The sequence below is a fragment of the Rhinolophus sinicus genome, linkage group LG04, assembly GCF_036562045.2.
Source record: "Rhinolophus sinicus isolate RSC01 linkage group LG04, ASM3656204v1, whole genome shotgun sequence".
Lineage (NCBI taxonomy): Eukaryota > Metazoa > Chordata > Mammalia > Chiroptera > Rhinolophidae > Rhinolophus > Rhinolophus sinicus.
The window spans coordinates 5,449,424-5,467,743 of NC_133754.1; the positions used below are offsets into that span (position 1 = coordinate 5,449,424).

General features: G+C 41.7%; 2 protein-coding genes across 13 annotated transcripts in view; both read right to left on the bottom strand.

The window, feature by feature from the left end:
* The window catches only part of COG3 (component of oligomeric golgi complex 3), a 53,833-nt gene extending 48,471 nt beyond the window's left edge, over nt 1–5,362 (bottom strand). The window contains exon 1 of one of the 2 annotated variants that reach the window (XM_019756980.2): nt 5,043–5,362. In XM_019756980.2, coding sequence (XP_019612539.2) covers nt 5,043–5,213 — 171 coding nt within the window. In that variant the 5' untranslated portion in view covers nt 5,214–5,362. Of the gene's footprint in view, nt 1–4,537; nt 4,909–5,042 lie in introns of those variants that run through there. The other variant, XM_074329300.1, reaches the window with a different exon arrangement.
* Nucleotides 5,363–10,296: 4,934 nt separating this feature from the next.
* Nucleotides 10,297–18,320, bottom strand: part of SLC25A30 (solute carrier family 25 member 30) — a 70,770-nt gene continuing 62,746 nt past the window's right edge. For all 11 annotated transcript variants that reach the window (XM_074329305.1, XM_074329304.1, XM_019756971.2 and 8 more), the window contains 2 exons: nt 16,213–16,293; nt 10,297–15,286 (listed from right to left, as the gene is read on the bottom strand). In XM_074329305.1, the coding sequence (XP_074185406.1) occupies nt 15,245–15,286; nt 16,213–16,293 (123 nt within the window). In that variant the 3' untranslated portion in view covers nt 10,297–15,244. The remainder of the gene's footprint in view (nt 15,287–16,212; nt 16,294–18,320) is intronic.

The following is an 18,320-nucleotide window of genomic DNA, read 5'->3' on the forward strand; positions in this document are numbered from 1 at the left end:
AAAGCACAGACACTCTGCCACGCAGGCGCAGAGCATACAGAAAGCGGAGGGAGAGGAGGACTGGTAAGGAAACCCTGCAGCAACACAGCCCCGATGCGAAGCAAAAAAGTAACACCAGAGAAATTTGAAGCCAGAGGTAAACTAAAGATAACCAGAGCAACACCTAAACCAAGCTCAACTCCTGACTGGACTAATACAACTCTCCACACTCACAACTTAACAAAAGAGGTATTCTTATTTCCAGGCATTAATACTCTTTTCCTCATTCTCTACTGGCCTGCACACAATATCCAGTATTTATTCAAAATTACATTAAAAGCAAGGAAAAAAACAACTCATTGTCAAGAGACAAAGCACTCAACAGAGCCAGACTCAGAGATGACCTACATATTGAAACTATCAGATAATGAATTTAAAATAACAGGCTCTCGTATAAAATATAAATAAATGAACAGATACAGAATTTCGGCGGAAAAATTAAAACCGTAAGAGTCAAAAGGAAATGCTAGAAATAAAACATCATGGTAAGAGATGAAGAACACCTGCAACGGACTCACCCAACACAGCTATAGGAAGGTCAAGAATCAGTGAACTGGGCGATAGGACCATAAAAATAACCCATAAAGAGGAAACAGTGGGAAAATTAAAACTGAATGAAACATCCAAGAACTGTGGGATGGTGTCAAATGATCATATACAAAGGAAGTGCACCTGTTTTTCAACCCAAATAACACTACACTATACACACCTTGCTTTTTCATTTACTATGTAGCATTTTCAATTGTCCTTCAACAGAGTATAAGGAAAAGATGGAATTTATTCTCTTTAAATTCGTAACTCTCTAATTGTTATTAAGCTGTATCGGGCCCGGGAGTACAGAATGATTATTTAAGTAAAAAGCGAAGTCTCCCTTCCTTCTTCCCATCTTCTCTGCCCTTACAATTCTTCTTCTCAGAGGCAATACCAATGTTTATAATTTAAGAACTTAATTTTTAAGGAATTTGAGAGTAGAATGAAGAACTTTAAAAGGAGAAGGAACCAAAGAGATTATCTGCAATTTTTATCAATCTTCTTTTATAGAAATTATTCAAAACACATGAACGTAATATTTTTTATTCCTTATCATCAGAAGAGTTCCAATGAAAAGTAAAATTCTCCCCTACCCCCAACTTTAACTAATTTAATTGGATTCAATATTTTTGATTGTTACTCTGTATCTCTAACACAGATTTACAGTATTGTGTTTGAGTTCGTCAATTTGATGTCCTATCTATTGACTCCCCACTACATAAAATGAAGAAATGAATACCCCTAATATTTTCTTCCGTACATATTCTCAAATTCTGTCACCTACCATCTCTTTTTTAGACTGGCAAAATTTATAATATTTACAACTTGTTCTGATTGATTTTTTAAATGATAGTATGTTTCCTGACTCCCACAAATTTACCCAAATTGCAGGGTCACTGATACCACCTTTGTTTTTTGGGCGCCACACATTTATCACTATTATATCAAAAGGATCCCAGCGTGTCACACGCATGTGCTCAATCTGTCATCTTGAACCAAAAAAGATTTACCTTCTAATTTACTTGAGAAGTTACTACAGATATTCCAGATATAATCTGTAATCTAGATGTTGTGAGTAAATCTAATCACTTGAATGTATGAAATAGCATTCTGTTTGCTGACTTCCTGCACAAATACTAACTGCTTTTCAATCATAAGGACTTTGAAACACCAGAAGCAGAAGGCAGCTTCCTGGCCTGGTCCCTTGTTCTCACTAATACAACACATTTTTCTCTCAAACCAAGCAACAGACAAGCCACACTTGTAACCAATCTAAGAAAATTGTTAAAGTAACAAAACAAGCTGCTTTTCAACAGCATATGAAAAAATCTCCCAGTAGGTACATCTGCCAAGCTGTCTTCTTTTCTCAAAGCACCTGGAATAGATGGGCAAAGCAAGAACGGGTGGCGGTATCACGAAGTTTCCTAGTCTGACCTCTCATTCACTCCTCAAGTGGCGATGACTGAAAGCCTGATTCACTTGCTTCCAGATGGAGCAGACAGTTGCCTCTAGAGAGAAGAGCACAGATGTGGGTTCCTGATTGGCAGCTCTAGAGAGTTATTGTACAGTTTATGAACATAGGGACACTAACACGTTAAATACTAATTACATGGGGACCAGATGAACAGGTCCAGGAAAAATCAAACAAATACTACACCTTTTTCTCCCAAACTTTACTCCTTGCACAGTTCTGGGTTGGAGATAATCACCTTTATAATCAATCTACTCGAACAACTCCCTAAATGGAAACTGGTGTTACTTTCTCTGGAGCAAATCATTGAAGAGGTACAGATAGAGTCTTGGAAACTTCCAGAAGCACCTAATCTCTTCATTTTTTACCTTTGGTCTGAGTGACACCTACTCCCACTGAGGATCATAAGATTCTAATCTATTCTTTTAAGATGCTAATCACGTGGGAGGGGAAAGCACGTGAAAAATAGAGGTAGCCTGCCAGGTGCACTTTCCAAAATACATGATTTCATTTAAGTCTCACAACTCCCCATAAACAAGATTATAATCCCTATTTTATAATGACAAAACAGGATGAGAAAAGTTAAATATCACGTGTAATGTCACAGAGCCTTTAGGAAACAACTGTAACAGTAAATTACACGTAAATTTCAGAGCCAATTATTTTAGCATTTTATCAAGAATTACTAGGTCCAGTTGAAAGAAAATGGCCCTCACTACTGAAATATTTGCCCTGGCTACAAAACCTGTCCACCTAATATGCTACTGCAAATATTCTACCACCATTTCTCTCAGCTGGCTAACACCAAATAAAAAGGTATAATCTCCTTTCCAAGATAAGACTATAGTTCTCCTTCATAACAGAGAAAGCTATTGCCTAAAGAAGTTAACAGCTGTATGAGATTTGTTAAGAGTTAGCTGGACTCTTGCTGTTCAACTAACTTGCCTAGTTCCAGCTGCTCAGGAAGTAATTTATCTCGTGAAAATTGTGAAACACTACAGAAAATCCCTTAGAGATACACTGGTTGGACAAAATAACAATTAAGGCATTCTTTTGCAGCACCCGTGTTACAAGAATGGTAACGGGAAAAAGGACAGAAAAACACTCAATTCCAAAGTCTTCCCACAAGACATATAAACACTTCAGTAAAGGGGAAACGAGGGCTGAAGAGCAAAGAAAAGTTCCCCAGTAAAGATTCCAGGAGGGTAAATACCAGGTTATTTCATTCTCACAGGAATCCACTGCCAAGGCTGTGTGTACCCAAAGCCCCTCCCTGAATACTTGACCTTGTCAAGTCAGCCCCTACCCATGACTTAGCACTGCTTTTTTCCTCCAGCTAGAATGTTATTTCTCTCGTCTTTGCAAGGCTGGCTTCTTGTTTTCCACCAGGAGTTCTCACCTTAGACGTACTTTCCTAGAAAAGCCTCCCCTCCTTGTCTGAAGGGCACACCTCCTCCCACTGTGTCACACCATCCTGTTTCCTGCTCCTTGTAGCCTGGGTCACTGTCTGAACGTCTTGGCTCTTTTTTTCATGCTCATGATCCTCACAATTCTGTCAGCTCCGTGAGGCTAGAGAGCTGGTCTTTCTCACTTATTCTATCCTCAATTTCTAGCCCAGAGTAGGCACATGACACACATTAAAATGGCTGCATGAGGCTAATGACAGGTACTGTGTTGTGTAAATATGAAAGACTGGGGCGCAAATGAAAAGATTCAATTTACCTGACTCCAGACCCTTTCCTTTAAGCTCAGTGAGAATAAGAAACAATAGTTTGTGGCCCATGACAATAAAAACGAATTGGACTGCATTTCTTGTGGACTATGTTCTCCCCAGGTGCTGTGATGTCCAAACATCCTGCTTCAGTAACAGGCCAAATCAGTTACAAAGGGACTGAATATTTATAGAGCAAACAACTGCTATTACCCAGCGCATAAAAGACTGACAGCCACGCCAAAGACATGCCCACCTACTTCCTCACTGTGTCAGACCCACTTCCAGCACAGCATCCTAGGGAAGGACCGAGAAACCCAAGAAAGAACATGCGCATTTTAAAGCAAAGCATCCAACTGTAAAAAAGCGAAAGAACTTTCAAATCAAAGTTCTTAACCTCTAATGTTTGAGGGGGGGGGGGGGAAACTTTAAGTCTCTACACTTAATCTGCCTTTGGACACGACTCCAAATCGTGTAAAACGAGTGCTTCCAACATGAACAGTCACCATCACCCTTAATAAAACAGCCCCCCTAAACCTGGCCCTCACGACCACAGAAGGGGTGCCAAACGCCTGACAGTTCCCAAAACGTATTTCTCGCTATGGTAACTATTGCACTGAATCACACGAGCAGTAAGACGCGGAAAATCGCAATGGTAATCAGGACTTAAAACGCTGACGCTGACACCGAGGACCAGCCTTCCCCAACGATGCACTGGCCCAGCTTTCGCAAAACTTCGTTTTCATCGCTTTGCAACAGGCCAAATGCATGGACTGTCCCACGACCTGCACTTGATCGCGCTCACGGCTCCGTGTGCGCGGAATGACACTGTCGCTCAAGGCCAACTTCGGTCGCCCCAACTGCCCCCGCGGAAAGGACGCGCGGCTCCTCTGAAGGCGCTAAGCGACCACGGGGACGGAGGGGCTGTCCTGAAGCGAAGCGCCCTCCTTCTGGGAGACGGCGGGCAGCAGGTCTGCGCCTCGGCGGACACCAGGGCCACCCGCAGGCTCCGAGGACACGGCTCCCGGCCAACCGTCCCACGCCGCAGGGGGGTCGGGTGCACACGAGCCACCGGATGCCCTCGCAGCCGTCCCCGGGCGGCCGCCGCCAGTGTGAGGCCTGACAGCCCCGAGAGGTGAGGGGCCTCGCCCACCGGAGCCGCCGCGGTGACGACGGAGGCGTGAAGCGAGACCCTGGACCGGGGTCCGCAAGGCCAAGGTCCGCCCGCGCGTCCGAGGAAAACAGCCCCGCCTCCCCGCCGCCCCAGCCGGTTCCCGCCCGTCGCCTCACCTCGGCCGGCACCGGCAGGTTCTCTGCCGCCGCCTTCAGCTCCAGCACCGAGTCCATCTGCCTGTCGGTCAGCGGCGCCGTGGTGTCGGGTCTCCGATCCCAGAGAGCCAGCTTCTCCCGAGCGTCCCGCTCCGCCGCCGCCTCAGGCAGCAGCAGCGCCGCCTCCGCCATCGCCGCCGACCCCGCGGCCCTCAGCAGCAGCGGGGTGGTGGCGACCCCGACAGACAGGCCCGGGCCACTTCCGGGAGAGCCCGAGTTTCCAGCGAGGCACCGGCAGCGGGGCGGGGCGGGCCGGAATCACCCAGCCCCGGAAGTGCTTCTGCGAGTATGTGGGCGGGACTGAGGTCAGGGCGGACGTGGCTTTAAACGGGGTACAAATATTTCCGGTTGCAATGTAGACTGAGGGCGAAGAATATAGACCCTGGCGGAAATAGAAATGCCCCTACCGGAAGTCTCTTTCTCAACAGCAATAACTTTATTGTTCCGTGTTGTTCATGACAATTGAGCTAAGTGACCCTGCCGGCAGGGGCCTTCGTGAGCTCCGAATCTACTACTGCCTCTGCTCATAGCTGGGTTGTCTCGATGGAGTGTGTGGACTGTGTGATTTCCTTATTGATATGTTGACAGTTTCTGCTAGCTCGGTCACAACCACGAGCACAAACTTTTCCAACATCCAGTAACTCCAATGTTAGAAAACTAGTTTATGTGCTTCAGACATCACGAATAGTACTATCAAATAACTGGAAACAACCTAAACGTCCAACACTGAAGAATTCGATCAATAATTCATGGCACAAACATGTAATTGGAATACTTATTCTGCCATTTAAATCATGTTGTAGACTTGAGTGACAAAACAAATAATGACAGTATTGCATCATAACTTATAAATACTCGTGAGCCCATCCTGATATAAATAAATGAATTAATAAATGGGGGAGAAGGGACAGCTCTACCTTACAGAAGAATTCCAATCAATAAATGTTTAAAGAATGCGGGAAACAGTAATAATTGTAGCAGGCAAGATCTAAGGAAGGGTGCTACAATTAGCGAAAGCTTGAAGAGAAACAGCATTTGCCACTGTATCCCACGATCTCCCCAAGATGTGTATTAACAGCAATCTTACAGTGAAAAACCCGGCAGACATCACCGTAGCCAAGCGCTCCAACTCGTCATCATGAAACTCCTGGTAGACCGAGGACACATTATCCTTCTGTGGTATTCTTGCCAAAAATGCAAAACTACATTCATTCTAACCATGAGAAAACATGAGACAAATTCAAATGGAGGGATGTCCCTGCAAAACAACTCAACAGCATTCTTCAAAAGTGCCAAGGTCATAAAAGACAAGGAAAGCCGGAGGAACTGTTTACATACTGGAGGAGATGAGAGAGACATGACAACTAGATGCAAGGTCAGAACTTGGATTGGATCCTGGGATAGAAAAAGGGGCAACTATCGCATAAAATACAGATATTTGAATAAGGTCTGTAGTTTAGATTACAGTATATACCTATGTTAATTTCCCAGTTTTGCTTGTTCTTCATAGTTATGTCAGATAATATTAGGGAAAGCCGGATGATGGACGTACTCGGCACTAATTTTGCAACTTTTCTGAAGTCTAAAATTATCTCAAAGTCAAGAGATAGGAATGCTGTAGGAATATTTATCTTTGGGGAAATGGTTGTGATATAATTAAGACGAATGATACAGTATATTATCCTGTTGACCAAAAAAACACTCCCAAAATATTTACAGATGATTGGGGTTACTAATATATAATTTCCCCCTCCCCCTGTCCATCTCTTTTCGTTCTTTCTTTTCCATCTCCTCCTTTTCCCTCTTCTTTTTCTTCTCCTTTTACAATGACTTTTGCATTTCAGAGCAAGGTCTTTAATTATTCAACCCAGCTTCAGAGATTTGTTTCTCTATCACATCAAACCACCAGTATTTTCTAAAGAAAGTCATCTTGTAGATGTGTACAGATATGCGGATCTAAGTACCTAAAATATTCCTTCTCTTCTTCAGGTTAGACTGATCTCCAGTTCCAAAAATATTAGAAATAAAGTTAATCCTGTTGAGTTTGGTGATAATTCTTCACCAAACATTCTTCCTTCAAGGCACAAATATAAGAATCCTCTCTCTTCCAAATGCATTTCTATTGCAGATTTCCCTAAAGGTATGATCACTCCACTTTCTTCTGAACATTATGTTTAATTCCTTAAAATATTTTTATCAACTGGTGATTTATGATGCTAAAGGGTTGCAATGCAGGTCATGGTACCCATGGAAAAGATTTGGGCCAAGACTGAATGTTTAATCAGCTGCTGTGAGGTCAAATGAGGTAAGAGGAAGGTAAATATGCAACACAATAATGCATGGATTATTCTGGAACTGAAGAATTGAGGGAGCTAAAGGAGGACAGCTGTGCCTGGTTACCCGCTGGCTCTGTAAGGGGTGAGGGAGAGACAAGAGCAGTGAAACAGAGTAAGAGTAACAGCAGTTTTTACAGGGTATTTTAATTTTGCAGGACACTAGCAGAGAAGTATTTATATTTGAACGATGCAGCGGTTGCTCACAATATGGTAGAAAGTGTGGTCTACAATAACTGAATTCTGCTTCAGACTCTACTGCTCTTTCCTGTATGGACAAATATTATCTGTTCCTCCCCAAAGAAGTACAAATTTCCTGTAATGGATCCACTTTTATACTCTGTATTATGAGTCAAAATTTCTTCCTGTTTCCACCTGGTGATTTGCTTATTCCCAGAAGCACTACACAACGTAACAAACAGAACTGCAGTTTTAATTTTCTACTATAATTCTTACAATATATTTATTTGATTCAAGTTGTGGTAATTGTTCCCATAAAATAATTCAAACTGATATAGCATATATCTGTACATACAAGATATATGCTTATATCTGCATATATAAGATACACATATTAGGTTGGTGCAAAAGTAATTGCAGTTTAAAAGGTTAAAAATTGCAAAAACTGCAATTACTTTTGCACCAACATAATAAATATCCATATCGTGTGTGTGCATGTGAGAAAGAGAGAGAGAGAGAGAGAGAGAGAGAGAGAGAGAGAGAGAGAAAGAGGATAAGACAGGATAGCACAGGCGATCTTAGAAAAAGGACAAACATGAGGTCAGAGTTGTCTCATCCATAAATGATCAACATCTCCATATCACAATAGATGGCATTTTGTTTGTAAGGTGTTATTTGGATTTCACATTTGATCTCTAGATTGCAATCCTGTAAGGCAAGATAGGGGTTGTTCTCTTTCATTTAGACATAGGTAAATGAAACACAGGAAGACGAAGAGAGTTGTCAAAGACATTTGGGACGATGAAGAAAAAAGACCACCTCTATATGCTCTTTCTAGAGGGAAACTTACCAATACTTACCAAAACAGAGGCTGGAGAAATAAAGAGAAACAACAGGCCTATAATCCAGCAGTTCTATCTCTGAGAATCTATCCTAGAGAAATTCTTGAATATGCAAAAAGCATCCATGTACAGGATAATTTGTAATGGAGAAAAATGGACACAACCTAAATATTTTTCAATAGGGAAATTGTTTTGTTCCTGTTATCTATTGCTACATACCTAACAAACTAACCCAAGTAGTTTAGATTTGCATCCCTCTGGAATTCTCCAGGCTGACCTCCCAAAGGCCCTAAGACTTGGTAGCAGCTGTACTTCTGCCTGTGGGAATCTTCCAGAAATACACTGAGCACAGTGTCCATTCCAAGGACAACCTCCTCAACTGCTTTCCAACCAGTTTTTGTGCCACACCCCAGAGGGATCTGATCCAGTCTCAACAGCAACAGGGTCTTTTTCAACCTGGTTCTCGAATGGGGTGGGGCTCCAGACAGGGAAGTTCACCGGACTGAGAAGCCCCGAATCTGATGACCACCCACGGCCCCTTCTCCGTACCCCATAAAGAACCACTGCCATGCACCTTTATGCCAAGACTAAAACAATAAAACTCCTAAAATATAGGACAAAAGCTTCACAACACTGAATTGGGTAATGATTTCTTGGATATGACACCAAAGACACAGGTAACAAAGGAAAAAAAGACAGACTGCACATCATAACGTTTAAAATTTTTGTGCATCAATATACTACCAATAGAGTAAAAGAACAACCCACAGAATGGGAGAAAATGTTTGTAAATCATGTATCCATTAAAGGATTAATATCCAGAATATATAGGGAACTGCGAAAACTCAACAGCAGAAAACCAAACAACCCAATTCAAAAATTGACAAAGGACTTGAACAGACATTTCTCCAAAGAAGATACACAAATGGCCAATAAGCACATGCAAACATGCTCGTCATCAATTAGGGAAATGCAAAGCAAAATTACCGTGAGATACCACGTCATACCCATTAGCTACTATCCAAGAAACAGAAAACAAGTGTTGGCAAGGCTGTAAAGAAAGCGGAACTCTTACACACTGTTGGTGGGAATGAAAATGGTGCAGTAGCTATGAAACAGAATGCAGTTCTTCAAAACCTAAAAATAAAATTGCCATATGATCTAGCAGTTCTCCTTATATACCCAAAAGAATTAAAAGCAGGATCTCAAACAGATACTTGTACACCCACGTTCATTACTCACAGTAGCTGAAATATGTAAGCAACCCAAGTATCCATCGATGGATGAATGGATAAGCAAAATGTGGCTATACACACAATGGAGTATCACTCAGCCTTAGAAAGGCAAGAAATTCTGTAACATGCTGCAACATGAACCTTAAAGGTATTATGCTAAGTAAAATAAGCCAGTCACAAAAGGACCAATACTGAATGATTCCACTTAGATGAGGTACCTAAATTAGTTAAAATCATAAAAACACAAAGCGTAAGGGTGGTTGCCAGGAGCTCGGGGAGAGAATGAGGAGTTACTCTTTACTGGGTAGAGGGTGATAGGTCTACAAAATGAGGTGTTCTGGGGATGGATGGTGGTGATGGTTGTACAACAACGTGAATGTACTTAAGGCTGCAGAACTGTACACATAAATGTGTTTTAAATGATCGATTAATTTTATGTATACTTTACCACAATTGGAAAAAATGAAGCTCAGCCTGAACTGAACATAGGCTGACAGAGGTTTTGATTTCGTTGAGTGTCACAGCAGAAACCTGGTGAATAAAGCAATCACTAGGAAATGCTCCATGTCCCAATTCTCGGACTCCATGGTGACCTTACGATAATACCACACAAGAATCCCAGAAGTAATGAGCCAACCTTAGCAGGCTTCTTCCATTTATTGCAACAAGCATTTATTGCATTACCTACTATGGTATCCGCAAAGTATTATGTTAAAAAAAGCACAAATAGTACAGCAAATTAGAGCAGTGATGCAGTTCAAGATGGAGTTCGTCAGTGGCCTTAAGCAATTCTTGATACTTGTAAGCCTGGATCTAACATGCGGATTCCTTTTCAGTCTAGAATCATCAGAACTGTGACACATACATTCAGTGGAGATAGGGAATCGCTCATATTTAGTCGGCTTCTCTTTCCATAAAGTACCGTGACGTGTTTCAGAAATACCTTTAAAGATTACAATAAGGAAAACCTGTGAGAGACAATGTAGCTCTATCATATGTTGCAATGAAACAGTATGATTTGAAAGTAGGTAAGTCAGAGGGAGACAAAGAGTTGTGTAAAACACTCCAGGAATTTAGAGGGTAGGTACATGTCTACATAATACACTCTATCTAGGTTTCCCCCACTGCCAATAAAAAAAGACAGGTTCAAAATTTTTTAATTATAAAATATTATATTCATTGAATAAAAAGAAAATAGTTAAAAACTGAAACAGCAAGCTTCCTATTTATTCTCTCAGCTCAATTTTCAGTTTGATAGACACTTAGTATACTTTTAGAAACATTATATCATTAAAATGTAAATATTATATTTACTGTAACTCCCATTTTCCCCACTTATGTATAACATGGATGTCTATATTCCAAGCTAGTGCTTTTGTATTCAAGATTTTGTTTTCAATTATAAAATACAGGCTTGTAGAACAATATAAAGTTATGCATAAACAAAATAGTAATAATTCTTTCCACCCAGTGATGGTTAAATTTTATGTCAACGTGGCCAAGCTACGGTGCCTGCTGTATGGCCAACTCTTCTAGATGGCACTGTGAGGGTATCTATGAACAACATGTACAATCAGCTGACTTTAAGACTACACTCCCCAACAGGGGTGGGCCGCGTTGTTAAAGGCCTTGGGGTTTCCTGGAGAAGGAATTCTGCCTCGAGACTGTAACACAGAAATCCTGCCTGCGTTTCCAGCCTGCTGACCTGACCTACTGCCCTACAGACCTTATATTTACCTGTTCCCCACCATCACGAGTCTCTTCCTTAAAATAAATCATGTACACACACACACACACACACACACACACTCCTACTGGTTCTGTTTCTCTAGAGAACCCTTAGACACACCCCTCACGTAAGTTTCTGCTTTTTTCCTGAAGAAATGAGTTCATGGTATACATGAGTCTGCATCTCAACTCCTGCTCAAAAACACATCACGACACCCTTCCAGGTCAGCAGCAGACCTCTCGTTCTTCTCAGGTGCCACACAGTAGCCACTGTATGGATGGGCCAGAGCTGAGTTACGCAGGAGACGGATAGGTAGAGGTTGTTTCCCGTTTTTTGCTCTTGGTGCTTTTGGTTCCATTATTTCCATCGAGCTTTCAAGAAACAGATTTATACGCTGCTCTTGTATTTTTGTATTCCCATGCTTTGCTTCCGAGTGGATTTATTTATAATCCACCAAAAATGTACCGTCAGATTTTCCCAGCTGCCACTTTAACAATAAATAGCCCGATTTAAAGCCAAATGTGCCTAACAGGTGCCATGATCCAAGTGGAAGCTCGACTACTCACAGGCGTTTGAGACTCAGCCAGCTGTTCTCACTGACCACAAGTCAGTCACTTAGGGATGTGTCATTTCCTCTTAGGCAGGAGACTGAAACAAAAAGTCTCTCTCTTTTCCTCCAACTCTATTTTTTTCAATAAACTACTATGCTTAATTCCAATGTTAAGACAGGCATCTAGAAAATGCTTATAAGCAAAGTAATTGGGGGTCGGGGGGGCTGGTTAGCTCAGTTGGTTAGAGCGTGGTGCTTATATCACCAAGGTCACCGGTTCAATCCCCACATGGGCCACTGGGAGCTGCTCCCTCCTTAAAAATAAATAAATAAATAGATAAAAATAAAAATCAGTAAGCACAGTAATTAATAAACCACATTTGCATTTCATCTACTGGTTATTTTACACCAACCAGAGGTGTTTCTGCCTGGTCCACAGTTAGCCAGGGACCCCAGCTCCTGCCTTGAGCCATCAAATGCTGGAAGGATTGAGGGAACGTGCAAGTTCAGGCGACTGCTGTCATCACATGGTGTCCTCAGGCTCCAGGGTGGCTTGTCAACCCAGCCCACGAAGCATATTCACTGGTCTCTGCTGAGCTGCAGAATATTTCAGATAATGGGAGGTCACACAGGTGCCCAGGCAATCGTTGGCATGACCCCAGCAGCTCTGGGTGGAGGGAATGTCTGCAGCCTCTTTCACCAATGCTATTTCTATTCCAGCCTCTGGACTCCTTGGAGCTTGTCTTTGGTTAAATGTTTCTCTTTATCTGAAATAACCACAGTCACTTTTATAATTATATATTACTCCAGTTTATTAAATAATGACACAAGGTTGATGCCTCCTACTCCAACAATGTTGAAATAAAGAGCCTGAAATATAAAGGCGTATGAAACTTTATAATCTTTACATAATATATACTATTTCAGGGCAAGAACAAAAAAAGCCACATTTTTTTCTATCGCATCAACAACATTTAGCATCAATGATTACACAAATCCACAAGCCAACAAAAACAATCCACTTTTTTCATTTTGGTTATAAAAGCTAAAAATCCTTTGGGCACATTTGAGCAATATCCAAGGGGCGGGGGCAGTTCCAGCCACATACTCGAAAAAAAGGGGACCAAGTCTCCCAAATCCTTAAGTTCTTTCTTGGTCAGAAGCTTCAACTGCATAACTCTTTCAAAAAGCAGAAAAGCCAACAGCTAAGAGCCTGTTCTATGTAGTGTTTAATAAATCTACATTGAAGAAACACTGTATTTTTGTCTTCAAAACGCGCTTAAGTTTTACAGTAAGATTTGAATTCCTTTTCATTCTGGTATGAACATGTACATGATTTTAATAATTCGACATAATGAATATTGCATGACATTTACTCTTAGAAAGCATATGTACACTTAAAAAATAAAATGTTTTCTACATTAAAAAATAAAGAGTGATTCATTAAAAGGAATCCTTTCAACTCAACGAACTCAAAAGTGAGAGCCTTTCTATAGGAAGCCTTTACCACATCCATGGGATTTGGTAAACCGTCTCCTGTTTATAAAGATGCGGGTTGGTAGCAGGAATGACCCCTGATGAGCTCAGCTCTCCAGGGTCACATCTAGAGCAAGCTCAGAGATCTAGACCTTCATCTTAATCTGCAAGCAATTAACACCTACTTGCCACCCGCCACCCTTCTTTCTTCCCTTCTCTTTTTAATGACAGTTGTCATAGCTCTTACTTTGGAAACAAAATCCTGCTTGATTTGTCAAATTCATCATTCACAAGGAAGGCAAGATGAAAGAAGAGACTGACAGGGAGGAAAGCTGCCCAGTCCCCAAGGAAACCCTGCATTCCTTGCAGCTTCAGGGAGGAAGCCGCCCAGGGGCCACCGTGGGAATCTGTCAGGCATCCCCTGCAGAAGGGTCACCCTAGAGCACACAGTTAGTATGTATTCAATACTCCCCCAGAGTACAACGGAAGGCACTCAAGGACATGCATGCCGTGTCCGGGGCTGTCTTCTACAAGTGGGAAGTTCTCGGAGCTCAGAGTCGCTTTTTATTTTGGGAAGAATAAGATGAAGACAAGAAACTAGAGGGGGAACGATTTCTTTTGTCTTTAGAGGAAGAGAAGGATGAACGATATACCTCTCATGAGAAACTAGATAAACAAGTGCCATATTAAAGAAATAGTTTCTAAAATTACAAGCAAGTATTTTCCATCCAAGCCAATTAGGAAGTTTGAAACAGGAAATATTTTAACAAACATGACCAGACTAAAGTAAAAACTGGAAAATCTGGAAGTCTTGCTAATGAATGTAATAAAACCTTTCTTTCACAGGGTCTTTCACAAAGGGCTAACCTCCGAATTACAATGACCAGCCCATGACCAAATGCCTCTCTTCCGTATACTCAGACTGTTTACTGTGGGATCACAGCTGTAGGATGTAAACACACTAATGCTAAGAGTGGAGCACTTGCAACTGTTTCCTTTATTTGACCCTCAACATCAACAGACGTTATTGTCTCCACTGACAGACTGGGAAGTAAACTTTGCTAAAAATCACAGAGCAAATAGCTGAATGACCTAAAGACAAAACCTCCCACCCACAGGAGCTTGCCTCTCTCACAACCAACACATCACGTGTCATGAGTTCAGACATTAATACTTTGTGCGTCATGAGTTCAGACATTAATACTTCGTAACAAGTCCTCACAAAGGTCAAGCCTTCAAAGGCTTAGAATCACTTATTATAAGTGAGAGATCCTGCCAGAACAGAAAACTATAAAGCAGTGCAATATTCCCGGGATCTATTTCCTGCACTGTGTGTACCTGGAGTTGCAAAGTCCAGGTCTCCACATGCGAAACCGCTTCAGCTGACAAGAAGCCAAAGCCCCTCCAAAGCCAAAGCCAAAGAAACTCAGGAACGTGACACCCTCTGGGAGGCTCTAGTCCACGGTTCCGGGGAGCAGCGATGCGTCACGTGCTCTGCTCCCCTGAAGAAAACAGTACATAGTTCCTGATCTTCTTGCGAGTTTTCTTCAGCCAGAAACACGCGTGTCAGGTCATCTTTGATGTCGAAGGGCACTTTGATGGTAAGGACTAGCGTTTGGATGCTACAGTTGATGCCATTAAACATTCGACGCATGTTCCACGCCCACACACAGCGGTCTGAACTCACCTGGTCTTCATCTGTTGCTCAGACCTCAGAATGTGTGACGAGCCAAGCGGTGAGAAGCGGTGTGAATCACAGGAAGCTTTACTGGTTTGGAAGTTAACATTTTCAGAGGAATCTCAAGCAGCCTTGACTTGTCATAAATCCAATTTCTTCAACTGCTCATATGTCACAAAGAACTATAGTTATTGGTTAAGGCTGACAAAGAAAATGCCATCTTAACCCCAACACATAAAAACAGACCCACAAGTAGCACATTGACTAACAAATACATTTGGACAGACCACACACCATGGATGTGATGAAATAAGAGGGGCTGCATCCTAACCATCCTGAAAGGTCTACCCACTACCCTTCCAAGGTCAGCTTGGAACGGACAGACCACAGCGGAGAGGTGTAAATGTCCTAGCATCAGCTCTCAGACTACACCGTCACCGCTTGGCTTTTGTGATTTTACTGCGGTGGGAAGACCGCAGAACAGTACTTCTGTGTGACAGAGAAACAGTGAGCCCCTGGGAAGGTCTCCTCGAGGGTTTCTGCTCTGCAGGCTCCCACGGGAGGGAGGCGCAGATAGAGGAACAGGATAGTGAACCCAGCGTTCCCTACCTCGTACTTCTGCCCTTTCCTTTCCTGTCTAATAAACCGCCACTCCTTTCCTACCTCCCACTTTGGCAATCAGGAAATAGTACTGACTGGCCGACTAATTGTAGAATTAATCACTCTTTATCCTTAGGCACTCTCTAAAATAAACATTCTAGCACACTGCTGCCAAACCACATCCTTCCCCAGGGTGGTTGGGGATATAAAATCAATCCTGCCGTTCTCTGAAATCATAAATACTCTCAGTTTTTATAACAGAGTCTAAATAAAAATGTGTATTGATATCATTACCTTTCAATTACAGCATCTTTAAACCAAGACTGACAATGCCTAGCACAGACTTTAAACCTCCTGAAAAAGAAACTGAATAGTTATTTCGTGGATCAGAGGAACTTGAAAGAATAAAATCCTACTTCTAAATTATAATTAATAACATGATAGTTTATACAAACTATATTCTTTTAGCTATATATTTTTTCAGATCTACTGCAACAGAAAAGGATACAATGATATTCCAAGGACCCAGTCTCAACCAATTTGGCCAAAACCCTTTATACAGGGCAAAAAAACCTTCATTCTTCCATGTCTGTTTTAAGGGGGGAAAAAAGTTAACTTCCAACGTTCCAAATATGTCAAATGCATTAATAATGGTGTCCAGACTAAACTCAAGTTTTTTTAAAAATAAATTTATTTGGAAGGACTACCGTGTTTCCCCGAAAATAAGACCTACCTGGACCATCAGCTCTAATGCGTCTTTTGGAGCAAAAATTAATATAGGACCCGGTCTTATATTATATAAGACCCAGTATTATATTATATTATATTATATTACATTATATTATATTATAAAAGACCCGGTCTTATATCGTATTATATAAGACCTGGTATATTATATTATAATCATATTATATTATAGCCGGTTTACATTATATTATACTATACTAATATTATATTATATTATATTTATTATATTATATTATACCCGGTCTTACATTATAGTAAAATAAGACCGGGTCTCATATTAATTTTTGATCCAAAAGATGCATTAGATCTGATGGTCCAGCCAGGTCTTATTTTCGGGGAGACACAATAGCTGAGAAATCACTGCCCTCTGCCTCTGCTGGGTCTTTAAAAGCTTCTGCATAGGTGAATACTTGGGTTCCAGGCCAAACCACCCCACCCCCAAAGCAGACAAACAGCAGCAGAATGGATAAGCAATGATATTTCATTCCAGCCAGTCTTTTGCCTGCTTGCCACGTGGGCCCACAAATGGCTCAGAAATAAAGAAGTAAAGCAATGTTGGTAAAGATAGAATTCAGAGGCCGTCCTGGTTGCTCAGGTGGTTGGGGTGCTGTGCTCCTAAGGTGGAGGTCGCCGGTTCGATTCCCACATGGGCCAGTGAGCTGCGCCCTCTACAGCTAAGATTGTGAACAACTCTCCCTGGAGCTGGGCTGCCATGAGCAGCCAGAGGTTGGCATAAGCTGCGGTAAGCTGCTGTGAGCGGCCGACCTATGAGTAGCGACCGACTGCCTCAGCAGGGGGGAGCGCAAGGCTCATAATAGCACTATGGGCCAGGGAGCTGTGTCCTACACAACTAGACTGAGCAACGGCTTGAACTGGAGTGGGGGGGAGGCAGAACAAGGGGGGCGGGGAAAGATAGAATTCACAGCACCACTACTTCATGTTGTTGGATGGATAAAAATGAGTATCTTTGCTTCATTAAAGCAACACTTGAAGTCTAGGATGCACCAGCATCACCCTGGAAAATGGGAACCACAAAAGTGGCCCCTCATCTTTGGTGGTGGGCAATCTGCTCGAAGAGACAGTCGCAAACTCTTGTCCACTCGTGAACAGTAGGTCTATTTAAACTCAGAATCACAGCACAAACTGGGAGTTAAAAAACAGTCACGGGGATGTAAAGTACAGCACAGGGGATATAGTCAGGACTGTTGTAATAACTGTACAGTGCCAGGGGGGAACAAGACTTATCAGGCGGACCACTTCATAAGTTATATCAATGTCTGACCACTATGCTGTACACCTGAAACTAATGTAAAATAATATTGAATGTCAACTGTAATTGGAAAAAAAAAAAAATGTGTTCATTCTTTGCTGAAAAAAATAAAAATAAACAAACTGAGAATTACAGTACAATTGATGTGTTCCTTTGAGCGATATCTGAATGAAGGATACTCATTCCAGTTTGACTCAACAGGAAGGAGGTATCTTTTGCAAGGAGACACAGTTCTCTGATCACAGAAAATATGACCATTTTCTCACCTTTCACAGCAGAGCAAAGGTGTAAATGAAATGAGCTTTCACTTCTAAATATTCATCTAGATTTTGTCTTTATAAAACTTAGCCTCAATGTGGCAAAAACTGTACCATCTCAGGGCTTTAGAGCATCACTCACTCATCTTAGTTATAATAGCCCTCAAAATTTAGTTACTTCTTAGGTTAAATAAAGAAGCAAATAATACATAATATATACATACAGAGGGTGCCAAAAAAATGTATACACATTTTAAGAGATGAAAACTGTATCAAAATTGTAATACTCAATATGCACCAACAACAAAAGATGAATACAAGTCATGTTTGACTTCTGCAATG